The sequence below is a fragment of the Micromys minutus genome (assembly GCF_963924665.1).
Source record: "Micromys minutus genome assembly, chromosome: 30".
NCBI classification, from domain to species: Eukaryota; Metazoa; Chordata; class Mammalia; order Rodentia; family Muridae; genus Micromys; species Micromys minutus.
In genome coordinates this window covers 2,955,491-2,969,920 of record NC_137965.1, presented here as the reverse complement: position 1 = coordinate 2,969,920, position 14,430 = coordinate 2,955,491, and the positions used below count along the sequence as shown (strand labels likewise).

At 44.6% G+C, this 14,430-nt stretch overlaps 1 protein-coding gene across 1 annotated transcript in view; it reads right to left on the bottom strand.

The window, feature by feature from the left end:
- ARFGEF3 (ARFGEF family member 3) overlaps nucleotides 1–12,819 on the bottom strand; it is a gene marked incomplete at both ends in the record, with an annotated part of 132,042 nt that extends 119,223 nt beyond the window's left edge. Inside the window, 2 exons of the mRNA XM_080941712.1 lie at nucleotides 4,024–4,075; nucleotides 12,735–12,819. Of these exons, the coding sequence (XP_080797838.1) occupies nucleotides 4,024–4,075; nucleotides 12,735–12,819 (137 nt within the window). The remainder of the gene's footprint in view (nucleotides 1–4,023; nucleotides 4,076–12,734) is intronic.
- Nucleotides 12,820–14,430: the final 1,611 nt, after the last annotated feature.

Sequence of the window (14,430 nt, the reverse complement as noted above, 5' to 3'; positions counted from 1 at the left end):
CTGTTGGCCGCATGAGGTGAGGGTGTGCAGGGCCCGTGAAATAGATGTGTGTGTGCAAGGCTTGGCAACAGCACACCAAGGGGAAGTAAGTGAAAACAACACGCTGTGGCAGTCGTAGACTACCCAGGAGACAGAAACAGCCAGGGTGGGTGGAGTGAACCATGCCTGAGCCAAAAGAAGCTGGTGTTCGTGAGTACTTAGAGGTGGTGTAGAGCTGTTAAGATAAAGATATCTTGCGGTTTCTATGGGAACCTGCGCTAGTGCCAGGTAAAAGGTTACCACCTTTTAATATTTACCACAAAAGTATGCTTCTGATTTGAGCAGCCATTACTAATATACACAAATGATCAAAGCCATATTTGTCATTATTTATTAAGATGTTCACATATGTAACATGAAAGCAATCTGTCGAGAAAATAAAAATGAAAGCCTAGCACAGCAAAAGTGGTTGGCATCTGAATGGTTCCCTACAACCCCATCCAAAACAAGTTTTCAGAGATGCTGTCTTAAAAACAAAATCAGACATCAATCAGTCAATAAAAGCAAAACAACATCCAAAAGGGATCACAGTTCCTAGCAGATCAATCAGTCTACATGTTAAAGAACAGACTCAGAGCTAATGAGTCTGTATCAGCTCATCATATTGCTTCCCTAATGAGAACACAGCATAGCTATTCACACTGTTGTTGGTTCCATGACTCCTCCTCGACATAACCGTGGCTTCCTCCTGTGTTCTAAAGAGGCCTTGAAAGGGCCCAGTGCTGTGACTCACAGGCGCCTCGAGCTTCCTTACACAAGTATGAAAGTCTATAATAAATTCAACCTATGTAACAGTGTTTCCTTCCATGCTTTCCCTCATTCTCCCCTTCCATAATAAAAAGTCTCTGACATGAGCTATCTGCCATGTCTTGCTCAGTGCACTGTACAACAGTGTTTAATGGCCTTTGCTATGCACATAAAATACAGCGTTGCAGATTTTGTTACATACAAGGACGGTGGTGCAATTCTCTGCCATCAGGATAAATACTTTGAATTATATTCCTAATAATGATGATGCTAAGTCTCTTATGGACATATTAATCAATAATAATTCATCCTTTGGAAGCTTTTCCTCAAACTCTTACCATCTCCTAGGTACAAGATGGTCAGCTATCTATGAAATGAAGGTAAATTCCACTGGACAAAGAAGAACCAAACACATGTCCTTAGCACCAATAAAATGGTATTGTTTCCAACTCATGTGTTCCCTTGCAGCACATGACAAAAATATCAGGTACCTTTTACTACAATTTGGTTGCTATTGGTGGTGGTGATGATGGTGATATGTGTGTGTGTGTGTGTGTGTACGTATGTATATGTGTGCATGTGTGTGTATGTGTATGTATGTGTGTATGTATATGTATGTGTGTATGTGTATGTATGTTCGAATGTGTGTGTATGTGTGTATGTATGCATGTGTATGTATGTGTGTGTGTATGTGTGCATGTGTGTGAATGAATGTATGTATGTGTGTGTATGTATGTGTGTATATGTGTGTGTGTATGTATGTGTGTGTGTATGTATGTGTGTGTGTGTGTATGTGTGTGTCTTCATGCATGGGTGAAGGTCAGCGGACAACTGTGTGAAGCTAGTTCTCTCCACAGGTGGATCCTGGAGATACAATTCAGGCCCTCAGTCTGGTGTCCTTACCCACCGAGGCATCGCAGGGTCTCTGCTGTCTGTGGTCAGGCCGACTAGACCCACTCTATGGCCATTGAGTTTGCTGTCCTCACCCTGAAGGCTGAGGTCCTACCACAGACCCAGAACCACATAAGCCTCATTTTCAGATTGAACAATACTTTGGTTTGAAGAACAACCATCAGAACAGTGGTCAAGATGATTGTTTTGCTTATATGGTTATTAAAAAAACAATTAATATTTTGCTTCCACATATTTTAAAATTAAGATTTTTTCCAGCATAATTCTAATTATGAAGGCTATAGTTGTCACATATTGGAATTAAATTTTTACTTAAAACATAATCATCTTTTAAATGCATCTAATGAGCTCTATACACTATAGCAACCTGAAAACTACTTTAAGCCACTGAAAATGAGAGCAAATTTGTCCTGAACAATAAAAAATACTCCATTATTCTTTTTCTCTTTGAGCTCACATTTTCATTCTACTTTACTCACAAAGAATTTTTTCTAAATACAATGAGTTAATTTTCAAAAGGCCTTTATGAATCTCCATACTGTTCCTTAAAAAAAAAAAACAAAGCATGCATAAAATGATGTTTTTAAAAATGTCCTGGGACTACAGGGCTTAAAACTGTTTTGGTTTGAGCTATCGTTAATGTACATGATAAATCCCAAGAACAATAACAATCACCTTAAGAATGTTAATATTGTTAACATGGAAAAGGCAATTTTATTGGAAATGTTTTCTAATGAAACGATAGGGTTTGTTGATCCCTCCAATCAGTCCCTGTGTCTATGGATGAGTGTAACCCACTGTTTATGAGAAAGTCTGGCATGACATCAGTTTTAGGTCATTGTTATTTTATGGAAGCAAACAATAAACCTTGTCTATGCTTACATGAAATGCAGGTAACTATCAAAAGGTATTTTCACCTAATGGTTAGATTAGGTCTCCTTCAAGTTTGCTGACAGTCAAGAAGTAAACATTCACCAAATTGCACGAAGATGTGTTTCTTGGTTCTTATCCTTTCTTGTCCCCACAGACTGGCATTTCACAGTTCTCGGTGGTGGTTTCACGTCCTAGGAAACTTACCAGAGCAGACCAGGATGGTTCCTGCTCTGCTTTTCTCTGTCGAGCAGGAGAGGAACAGCGAAAGCTATGACAACGTTAACGTGGGTCAAACCGGTTTCAAGAAAAGACGTATGCAGGGGGTTAGCAATCTGGAAGAGAGCTCCCAAACCAGCATGCTTTTGTAGTTCTTACACAGCCCCTTAGGACAGCGCCCTGCTAGTCATGTGTGTCAATTTGCAAGCTTTGTACAACTTAGATTAACATGGGAGTCCCTACAACATGTAACTCTGGAGCACATACGATAGGAGAAGTACTACATTGCTTTGAAGGCAAATTGAAGAAAGGATTGAGTCCTGTTCAATCCACCTGAACGGAAGTTCCCAATAAATCGCTGTGTCCCGACAATGTAGAAAGCATACTCTATAAGCTATTGTAAGTTCATCTCTCATAATACCACAGGAAAACTTAGAAATAGACAGGCTCTTTAATAATTGAAAAACTGCTAGATAAATTAGGCTATAGCCATGTGATTAAAAATAAAGTACTTGAATTTAAAGAACACATCAGAATTTAGAAAACATGTTTCATATAGTATTAAGTTATTAAAAAAAGCAGAAAACTAAATTGTAAGAAAAAATTCACATTCACTTGTATGTTCTATATGTATGTGCAAAGGATTTGAGAAGAATCTATTAAACTGGCTTTAATCATTATCCATGATTAGGTGCGTGATTGTGAAAACAGTCTTTTTGTGTTCTTTCCCATTTTCTACACAGGATGTACATTTATCTCAAAATGAGGAGAAAGAAGGAAAAATGTGCATAGGGAGGTGAGGAAGGTACAGAAATAGGCTTGTGTGTCAGAGCTGTGGCAGGTGACTTCAGAGTGCCATCAGCAAGAAGGTATCCTGCCAAGGCAGGGGAGAACGAAGCCCACACCAGCCGTAGGGCTGACTGCATTTCCCAGAGAACACACTGGAAGGTTTTGTCCCATGACCACTCTCTCATATGAGCTTGAGCCACTTCTCCTCCTGCCTAGTTGCATCCTTCCCTTCACGGAGTATCTTAGCATCGCTGACTTCCTTCATCCGCTCCACACACAGACGGGAGTGGATCAAACCCCCGTCTTGCTCCCCTCATGAAATACAACAACACACGATAAAAACCATGCAGTACTCGAAACGCTATAAACCAACAAGGGGGTCCAGCCTGCAGGAAACCGTGGAAGGCAGTTTTTGTTCCTGCTGCATTATGAGTTACCATCTCTTACCTCAGCAAGTGGGGAGGAATCTGCACAACGGTGTCCAGGCCTCCTAGGGTTTCTGTAAAAGAAGAGAGCAGAATTACAAGTAAATATCCAAAGACTATGATTCTCTAAATTCTAAGAGCTCTATACTCTCTGAAGTCACCAGTGGCTTTTATCCCCCTTGGAAAATAGGAACTACCCACTTCTCAGCCATCTTTATTTTCAAATTCTTTCCCCACGATGGACCTCACTTTATTCTTGGGCAAGAGGTGATTAGAAACCAGGCCACATTCCCTGTTAGTGTCAGGGGACGAATAATTACATCCCTAACCTAACCCGGAATGCCAATTCATCATATCAGCTATTGACCAAGATGCTATCCTTTCCTGTCAAAGGCACAGAACTGTTTGGTTGAAGCACTTTAATCTCTTACTAAATAAACTCATATTTGCTAAGACTTTCACATTTGAAAGGCACATTAATGGACATGTGGCGACTTATTTAGCAGTTCTTTCCAATTATTAAAGCACTTTTGCCCTTTCTGGGTTTTCCTTTAATAGTATGAGAAATACTGAAGTTACATTTGTTTATAGAATGTGTTTGCTACATAATCAGGACACAGTGAATTACTGGGAATTGCCATTCAAGTAGATTGAACAAGAATTGTGTTTCTGTCTTTAAAACAATTTCATGTCTTCTCCTATCCTACCTGCTCTGGACTTATGTGCTGTTAGAGACTTCAATGTTAACCACACGTGTTTGTGACACGGTAGATTGTACCACCTATTTAATCACATTGCAAGTAGGCGCATCCTCAAATCTCAGAATCAACTCAGATACTCGATACTTTGCCAGGGTTTGTGGATAAATCACACGACCATTGACTCTAATTGTACAGACAATAAAAGGCTAATTATTATGTCCCCTCTAAACTCGGTTTACTTCAATTGCTCCAACTTGTCTCCAGGTGATCAGCTTTACCTTTAGAGTCAATAAGTTTGGTCCATCTGAATGACTGCCCTTGGGAGGGAGAAGTCCCTCCACCCCACTAAGAGATCAGAGACAACAAAAAAACCAAACATGTCCCTTAGACTCAGTGCTAACAGGACCCAGCAGGACCGAATCAGACCTGCTGTAGCCAATGGAGCAAAAATCCTGGATTTGAGAAAGGTGAGTCATCAGCAAAACAGAACGTGGAGCTCAGCAGGGTCAGTGGTACCCAAGAGATGAGGCCCAGCAGGGAAAGAGGAGGACTGAGGTCAGAGCTAAGGATGGGACAGGATGACAAGAAAATGAAGCCATGAAATGCAGGTTCTGGGGGTAACTCAAAGAGTCACACAGGTCAGTATATCCCAGCAATTAGTGTGACAGGGGGCAGTGCTGAGGGCAAGTTAATGCTGTTAGTCAAGGAGAAATGACACCAGACAAGCATTGTGTTCTTTCCAGAGACAGGGGGTGTATCTTCAGCTCAGGATTGAACACTGCCTGATCTACAAATGCCCAGTGAACCAGAAGATTGGTAATGAGCTGGAGCAGGGCTTAGTCCACTCAGCCACTGACACACACACACAGCTTTCCCACATGTAAAGGGAGGTAACTGACATCTGCCCCATAAGATTCTTAGGAAGAGCTAATGAAATCACAGTCATCAAGCGCCTGATATTGGCCTTAGATGTCAGTGACAGTTCCGGTCCCATTGACAGACTGTCTTAGGGTTTTACTGCTGTGAACAGATACCATGACCAAGGCAAGTCTTATAAAGGACAACATTTAATTGGGGCTGGCTTACAGGTTCAGAGGTTCAGTCCATTATCATTAAGGTGAGAGCATGGCAGTATCCAGGCAGGCATGGTGCATGACGAGCTGAGAGTTCTACAACTTCATCTGAAGGCTGCTAGCTGAATACTAGCTTCTAGGCAGCTAGGACTAGGATATTACAGCCCATGCCCATAATGACTTACCTACTCCAACAAGACCACAACCACTCCAAGAAAGCCATACCTCCAGAGTGCCACTCCCTGCCCAAGCATATATAAACCATCACACAGACTCACTGGATTTTCAGGCCATGGGTGGAAGACCCAGTAGTGAGAACCATTTATTGGAGAATTCAGAGAATTTCAAAGGGTGCAACAAATGGCTCTTCTACAGATGGGCTTTCTCTAAGTACTAAAACTAAACATGACTGCAAACTAGGTAAGAAGGTTTTCCAAGAAGAGAGCATAATGAATCCAAAAGACATAGAAACTTAGTTCAACATGGTAGTGCACGCCAGTCATTCCAGATCCTGGGGACACAGAGGCAGCAGGATCCCTTGGGCCCAAGGGTTAGAGGCCAGCCTGGACAAAAGAGTTAAATCCTAACTCAAAACCAAACAAGCATACCAGCAAATAGACTCAATGAAGGCTTAAAAGTTTTAAATTAAGACCAACAAGATAACTCAGCAGCCAATAAACGTGTTTGCTGCTAATCCTGACAACTTCTACTTGATCCCCGGGACCCTACACAAAACAAATAAATAAAAACAGAATACAGCTTTAGAAGGAAGAAAACACTCATTGGATTCCAAACATTGTCACTGTTTCGTGAGGGCACTGGCCAAACTCTCACCTTCTCGTGCCTGGTGACAACAGCATCCTCCGCTTTGGCCCTGCCTCTGACTTAGCCCCTTCTCTTCAGTCCATCCTCTTCTCAACATGGTAGACCAATAGGCCCTGCGGATACTGCACTGCCTAAGTCACCAGACACTTGGCTTCCTTACAACCTCCCTTTAAAGACAGCATCCCCTAAACAATCTATTGAGATGGCAACGCCATTTCCCTTCCGAGGCCCTCCTGTCTCAAGTACTAACTTTACGTTTCCTGTAGGTTTTGTTACAGTCTGACTTGGCCCACATACGTTTACTTACTTGCCCATTTGCTGTCCTCCTTGCAATAGCTCGTGAACGACAAGTCGGGTCTTTTGTCTGCTTTATCCCCTATGGTAACTGCACTGAGAATGGCCCCTGGCACGCTGGAGGTGCTCACTGTGAATTTGCCAAGTTAATAAAGTTACAGGGAGGATAGCATATGTCAGTCACTGGAAGGAGGTCCACGCTGCTGAAGTTCAGGGTGTCAAAGGGAAGGTGGTGCAGGGTGAGGTTCCCAGACAGGTAGAGGCAGGCCACACCCACACCGAGGGCTCCATTTCACACGAATGGGTGCTACTCAGTCCTTTCACCTGCCATGGAATGAGCAGACATGGCTTCCCAGGTGACTGCTTGAGTGGTAGCTCTAAGAAGTCTAGAAGCAACAGGGATGAGGAAAGAAATGTTGGCTGTTGGGTGGGCTGTTGGTAGGTAAAGAGGCATGAACATGCTGGAGATGCATCAAAGAGGGAAACAAGCAGAACTTAGAGCAGGTTAGACAAGAACCTACAGGAGCATCCGGGATAACGCCGTTTCAGGTTTCAGCAACCGGACAAGGGACGATCCTAATGGAACCCCTCGGAACATCAGAGGGAAGTGAGCTCGGTTTGAGGATGAGGTGGGAAATTCGCAAGTTCACTTTGGGTCTTGCTAACTTCATGTGCCACTCAGGAAGAGAAGTTGACATAATTTATTACACTGGGCCTGGAATGTGAGGGACCAGGAATGTGGGGACAGACGGGTTTGATTCCTGTTGAGATAGTGACATCAAGAACCATGGTGTCACAGGAAGTGGCTGTGGCAGCAAGGCAAAGCCAGCACTGGGTGGTATTTGGTTTCTCTGGTAGAAGTTGAGTTACAGTGGAGTGGAGCAGAATAGTAGGAAGTAAAGAGAAGGGCACACTCCCTATAGGCACACTAAGAAGTCTGACAGTGGAGAGCTGTCTACAGGAAAACCTGGAAGTGAAGGGAGTAAAAAGATGGCGGTGAGGAAGATGGGCCTTTGCCTAGTGGGTCCTTCCACCTCTAATTTCATTTCCTCTTCCCTTTCTATCTCAAATGTATCCCTCATCAGTCCCATTATAAGAAAAACAGTCAAAGTGATTTTAAAAGGAGGGCATGGTGCTTCCCGAGATATAATTCCCAGCCACCCTTTCTTATTTTCAGTGCCAGCCACATCCTCGGGAGTCATTATTTCTGAAGGAAAACCCTGTTCTTGCGGCTCTCCTGAGCTCACCCCGACCAACTAACGCTCTTTACTCAGAGCATATCACTGCCAACAGGAGTCTCAACAGCGTAGAACAAGATAAAATGCACACTTGGTCCTTGCTACTTACACTGCAACTCTCAAACCCACTAACTTTTAGAGGTATATGACAACGCAAAACAAAATGTCAAAAATTTAAAAATATAGTAAAGGAACTCATAAGATGATTTAGTGGTAAACAGACTTACCACAAAGCCTGGCATTGTGATTTTAATTTCCAGAACTCACATAGTAGGTCTAACCTCTACATGTAGGCTTTTGAACCCACCCCATATAAATCAAGTAAATATTTAAAAGTTAAATGCAATAAAGAAAGTTCTTATATTTTAAAATGAATGTGAAGTATGAGCCCTTTGCAAAACTTTTTACATGTCCCATAGTTTTAACACTGGCTGGTAAGATAATATTCACTTTCTTTATACTATTCTAATGTCTTCCAGTATTCTAAGACAAACACATCCCTCTTACAAATTAAGTGTGGGTAATATTTGAAACCACAGGAATTAGTAAGAGTATAATTATAAGTTAAAAGTATGTCCTCAAACTATAGATGCAGAAACCACCGAGGCTGTAAACACACTGTTTTTTGTGTTCTCAGAGGCCATTACTCTGCTGATTTTTAATTGGCTACCACCCATTCTGACTTCTCAGCCACACTGTAATGTTTGATCTGAGGAAAACATCTTTCTTTAACCCTGGTATTCAACCGTCTTGTGGTATAAATCTAATCCAGTTATCCCAGTACCTTTCTTGTAGAGAACACAGGTTTGGGCATAGTCAAATGACTCGGGACACAGAGAATCCATGATACCAAGGGCCACACCGGTGTGATTGGAAGAGCCATGTGGTCTAAATGTAGTGATGACCAGTCTTTGTAAAGTTGGTGTGAAGAAGAAATGGCTTCTTTCTCTTGAGATGGTGCCAATGGTGTATGTCTCTTCCCACCTTAGATCAATGGTTTTTAACCTTCCTAATGCTGTGACCCTTTAATACAGTTCCTCATGTTGTGGCGACTCTCAACTATAACATTATTTTTTGGAGCTACTTTATAAATAGAATTTTGCTACTGTTATGAATTGTATAGTAACTATCCGTGGGTTTTGATTTTGATAGTCCTTCGGAAGTCTTGACCTCCAGGTGTAGAACCATGTCTTAGATGATCTAGGTGTTGCCATTGAGGAAGTGGGGAAGGTCTCAGAAACAGCAGAAATTTCTAACTAGTATTTCCAGGTTCTTGACACCATCAGAGAAAGAATTTAAAGATGACGTGCAAACTAAGGAGTTTGGGAGTTTTATGCGAACAGAGAGTGAAGGATTCTGGGTTACCACTCTTCAGTTTCAGGTAGCTGAACCTATAGGGGAGCTTTGATGAAGGGAGAGTTATTCAAGCATGAGAAGAGGGTCTGGCTTTCCTGCAGAACAGGCTTTACTACCACTGTCCTCATGGAAACAAACGATTCTGCAAGATTAAAGATCTAGAAGTGCCATTACAGTGAAGCAAGGGACAGTTAATGAAGGACTGTCAGTCATGATGGCCCCAGATGCTTTTGTTTGCTCATTTTATATGTCTGAGCAGCCACATAATGTCCTGTCTTGCTGTCACATAACTATGATTTCATCAGCTTCTAGGAAGTTTGTCTCACAGTCCTCCCCCAAAACCCCTTCCTGGCTGACCTCATCAGTACAGAGCTGACCTTTCCCTCTCGAGATGACAACTGTCCCATCATATTCTAAAGGAAGATGACTGTGTGTGTGTCTAAGTATAATCTCTGCTGCAACGATGAACACCATGACCAAAAGGAACTTGGAGAGGAAGGGGTTAATGTCAGGTGACAGGTTACAGACCACCACTGAAGGAGGTCAGAGCAGGAGCTTGAAGAAAGCACCAGGAAGGAAAACTACGTTTCAGGTTTGTTGTAGGCTCACATGCAGAAACCTTTCTTATATAGCTCATGTCCCACCTGCCCAGCTACCTCACGGTGGTCTGTCCCCTCCTCTATCAATTAGCAATTAGGAAAACGCCTCCTCCTGAGCATAGCCACAGGGCAATCTGATCAAAGCATCCTTCAGCTGAGGTCCCTTCTTCTCGGGTGTCTCTAGGGTTCTGTCACATCCACAGCTGACACTAATTCCAACAGCATGCTTTCCCCAGGAAAATCTGAAGGACGATTACTCTCCTCTCCTAGCACAGTCTAAGCAGGGCACGTCAGACAACTCACAAAGATCAAGTCAAGGTCCATAAAACTGTATAACTTTGCATCAACCCCAACCCCATTTTTCTTCTAATGAGCATTTCACAGACAGAGCAAGCACACTGTGTGGTGGTGGGGGAGGGGTCAGCTTTAAGTTGCCTTGTCCCGGGACTCAAGGTACATCTCAGTCACCCTTCCCTCTAAGGTACGCACGTGCCAAGTCTAAAGTACTAAGTGCCCTGGGGGAGTCTGGAGGGCAGGGCTCTAAGCCAGCAGAGTAATGATTCCACTGAGGCAGGCAGTGAAAGCTTTCTGTAAGGCCTTGAAGGATCTGGAAAAGAACTCCAGGCAGAAGAGCACCAGGAGCAAAGAAAATAACTGCTTTGTCGGGTGTTTGCACGGTGTTTGCTCGGTGTTGTCCACACGGCATCCGCAGTCAAGTTCCACAACTCTCTGCCACCAGGCCCTGGAGCTCTTGGTGGGCCAGTAAGAAAGAGCTGCTCTAGATTCTTAAGCATTCTTAGAAATATTTAAAAGTATGAGGGCTGATCATCAACAAATGTTTTCTAGTAGAAACCTTGCCTTGGCTGTGGGAAACGGGGAGGGCTGGGAGTAGAAAAACAGCAAAAAGAACCCCTAGCCTCCTACGTCTCTGTGTCTACTGCATTCCCCTTCCCTCCAACAAGCTGTCTCAGGTTTAAGTATTCTCCCTTCTCCTCCCAGAGACCCTTTTCCAGCAGTGGTTCCCATGTACCCAGGAATGCTCCGTGCTGTTTAACGGTCTCAGCTTTTCATCTCGCTAATTACAGAGTAATCACTGAACAGAAGAGATCCCCATCTAGTCTTACAGTCAAGGCGAATTCAGAACTTGACCTGGAAAATCTACCCATCCTCGGCTCTCCCACGTACCTTCAAGGGTCTAAATGCAACGACTGTGGTTTAAACACAAGGTGCTGAGTATTCGACGGCCAACTTTAATAAACACACCGGGTTCCTCTCCACCTCTGTGTTAATCTCAGCCAGTTCCATTTACAGCAAACTACCAAGGAAAACCAGGGACGGTGTGTGCGTGCAGAGCCAGGCCCTGCTTGATTCTGGTACCCAGCCATCTGTGACCCTTCATTAGAGAGGCATTTGGCAGCTGGCAACCACCGCTGGACAGCGGTCGACAATGGCCACACTGAAACCTTACTGCAGCTTTAAGAGCCTCGCTCTTCCCAGACAGCTAGTCCATTTTCATTTACCATGACACTAAAATGGCCAAGTACCCGTCCAACCTACAAGATAAACTCCCCGGGCAGTAACTGAGACAATTCAGGGACGTGCGGAGATTAAACAAAGCACAGTGCTGTTACAATTGTCTACACACAGAGACACAGACACGCATGGACACAAACGTCTGAGACTAAGACCCTTCATCAGAACAGCATGACCTAAAACACTGTCAGAATTCTGCCTTTAGCGGATGGTCAACTAATGGCATTTCTGTGTCTTTTTATTTTTATTTTTTTCCCTCAGGTTGTTCACAGCACAGAATCACGACAATCGCCGATTGGTTTTATTTCAAGGGAAGGGGGTTCTGTTTTTTTGGGTTTTTTTTTTTTTTGTTTGTTTTTTTAATTAACTGGTTGCCGAGGCGTAGCACGCAGGCTCTGGAAAAGCAAGGGGCTCCCAGAGCTGTCTGTCAAGCGCAGCCCGCCCTCCTCACTCGCAGTGCCTTTGGTCTTGCCTAACTGATATGTCATTCCGTTTATTCTCTGATGTTGAGGACCGCAGCCTCATTTGCTACCAGGAACTTATTTCAATTTTAGCACAGCTCACACACGGAAAAGCCCACCTGTCTGAGGGCAGGAATAACACAATTAATTCCCTCAGACTTATTTTCCACGCGCGATAGCCACAGAAGTCAATATTTAGCAATGTGGCCTCTATCAGCAAAATCAAATTAAACAAGCCTTCCTTCCGGGTTCCTTCCCTTCAGTGTTTGACAAGAGGGCCGTTGCTTTAATTAACTCCCCTTTCTCTTCCATACCCCTGGAAACCAGGGCCCTGACTTCACAGGAGCTGGAGGTCCTGACCTGGCTCTGGGGAACCCCTGTCTATGGGCTGTAGGGACCAGGGATGGGGTGCCTCACAGCAAAGGCAACGGTTCCCATAGAGGTCTGGGAAGCAATGAAAGGTACCAGATGGAGGCAGCTGTATGCCCACGCTGAGCCAAGATTTTCATACCCCGCATTAATTCTCCGAGGCAGCATCCATAAGCCATACTCGGTGACAGTCCCTCCTGCCCAGGGGCGGCGAGGAGCCCCGGAGGAGCCCGGGAGCAGGTGTCCCCGCGCACCCCTTTTGGCTCCCCGCGCATCGCTCTTACCGAGGGCCCAGGTGCAGCTCTCTTTGATGGCTTTGTATTTGCTCCCGGACGCATCCCTCTGCAGCTTCCTCAGAATCTCTTCCATCTTGGCCCTCCCCGGAGCCAGGCCACCGACCCCGAGATCGCGCAGGGGGACGCGCCTAGGAGGCCTCGGCACTCGTCCCCATCGCTCTCGGCGGCCGCTGATGAATCACGCCCGCTCCACGCCACGGGCCACGTCAGCCCTGCCGCCACGCCCGTTGCCACGCCCGCCGGGTCAGGTGCGCTCACCAGACCGGGAACGCGGCCTCCCACCTAGCGCCCAGGAGGACCTGGGGTACCAGGCTTCATCCAAAGGTGGGGATCTGCGGCTGGCTGCCCGCCAGGCCCTGCCCTAGGGAATTCACCGAGATCCGCGGGCAGAGGGCAGGGAGGGGCCTGGTCGCGTATGCCAATCACCTGCTGGGCTGGCACATCCCAGCATCTCTCTGAGACCCGCTACACTATGGGGTAGATAGTAAAAATCAGTAAGTAGTGAACAGCTGGTCCCTCCCTGTGTACGGCTGAAGGCATTCAGGGAGAACTACGTCATATGTCAGCCTGCTGGATGCTTACAAGACATTGTATTCGACTCACGCATTAGACTCCAATACAGTTCTCTCTAATAATTAGAGAATTGGATGTAAAAGAAAAAAATCAAACCAGAAAAGGCTTAGAAGACTAAAATGAATACACTTCCCCTTAGTACATTGAGATTTCTCCCAAACCAGCTAAGGCAGAAATTGAAAAAAGAAAAAAAAAATCAATAGATTGAATTGACAACTTAAAATCTATAAATAGACCAGTAGTCAACCTGTGGGACTGCCCTATATATTAGAAATCAATGGGACAGAATATAAACAAGGAGACCAGACCTCAGCTACTTCCCAACCAACAAAAATTGGATTCCACACAGCCGGAATCCCAAGACGTTTTTAAAAGCTTCCATACCAGCAGATGAAGATAGGAAAATTAGGAGTTCAAGGTCACCTTTGGCTATACCGTCAGTTTGAGACAGGCTTGAGGTATGTGTCTGATGATGATGATGATGATGATGATGTAGTAAAGAAAATAAGAATCTTGCCCCCCCCCCTTCTTTACCTCTCTGTACTGGCTGAGTTGTTTCCCTCTGAAGGGACACATTGGCAGCAACAGTGAGACCTGCTGGGTTTCAATTGGCAGGAAAAAATTGCCCCCTGGGAAGCCAGAGGGACTAAACTAGGAAGGCAGAGTGAACTGAAGCGTCTGTCCGTGTGTCCATCCGTCTGCTGTTAGATGAAAGAGAGCTGAATGCAGTGACCTTGTTCTGACAGCTGGGAGAGGTAGTGAGGGTGGGGCTAGAAGCAAATTTTGGTTCTTTGTATTTTGGGTTATTTTTGTTTGTTTTGTTTTTCTTCAAGACTGGGTCTCACCAAGTAGCTCTGTCTGTCTTGGAACTTCCTGTGCACACCAGGCCGGCTCTGAATCCCAGAGATCCACCTGCCTCTGATTCCTGAGGGCAGGGATTCAAGGCATGTGCCACCACCACCCAGCACAAGTTCAGTTTTTCTTAGGAATGTACTTCTGGCTGGAGAGGTGCTGTCTGCAGAAAGGATGATGACTTGAGGGTAATGTAAGCAGGGCTTCGCAGCAACGTCCTATAAACTGGGCTTTAGGTGGGTGGGAAAGAGGGGAAGTG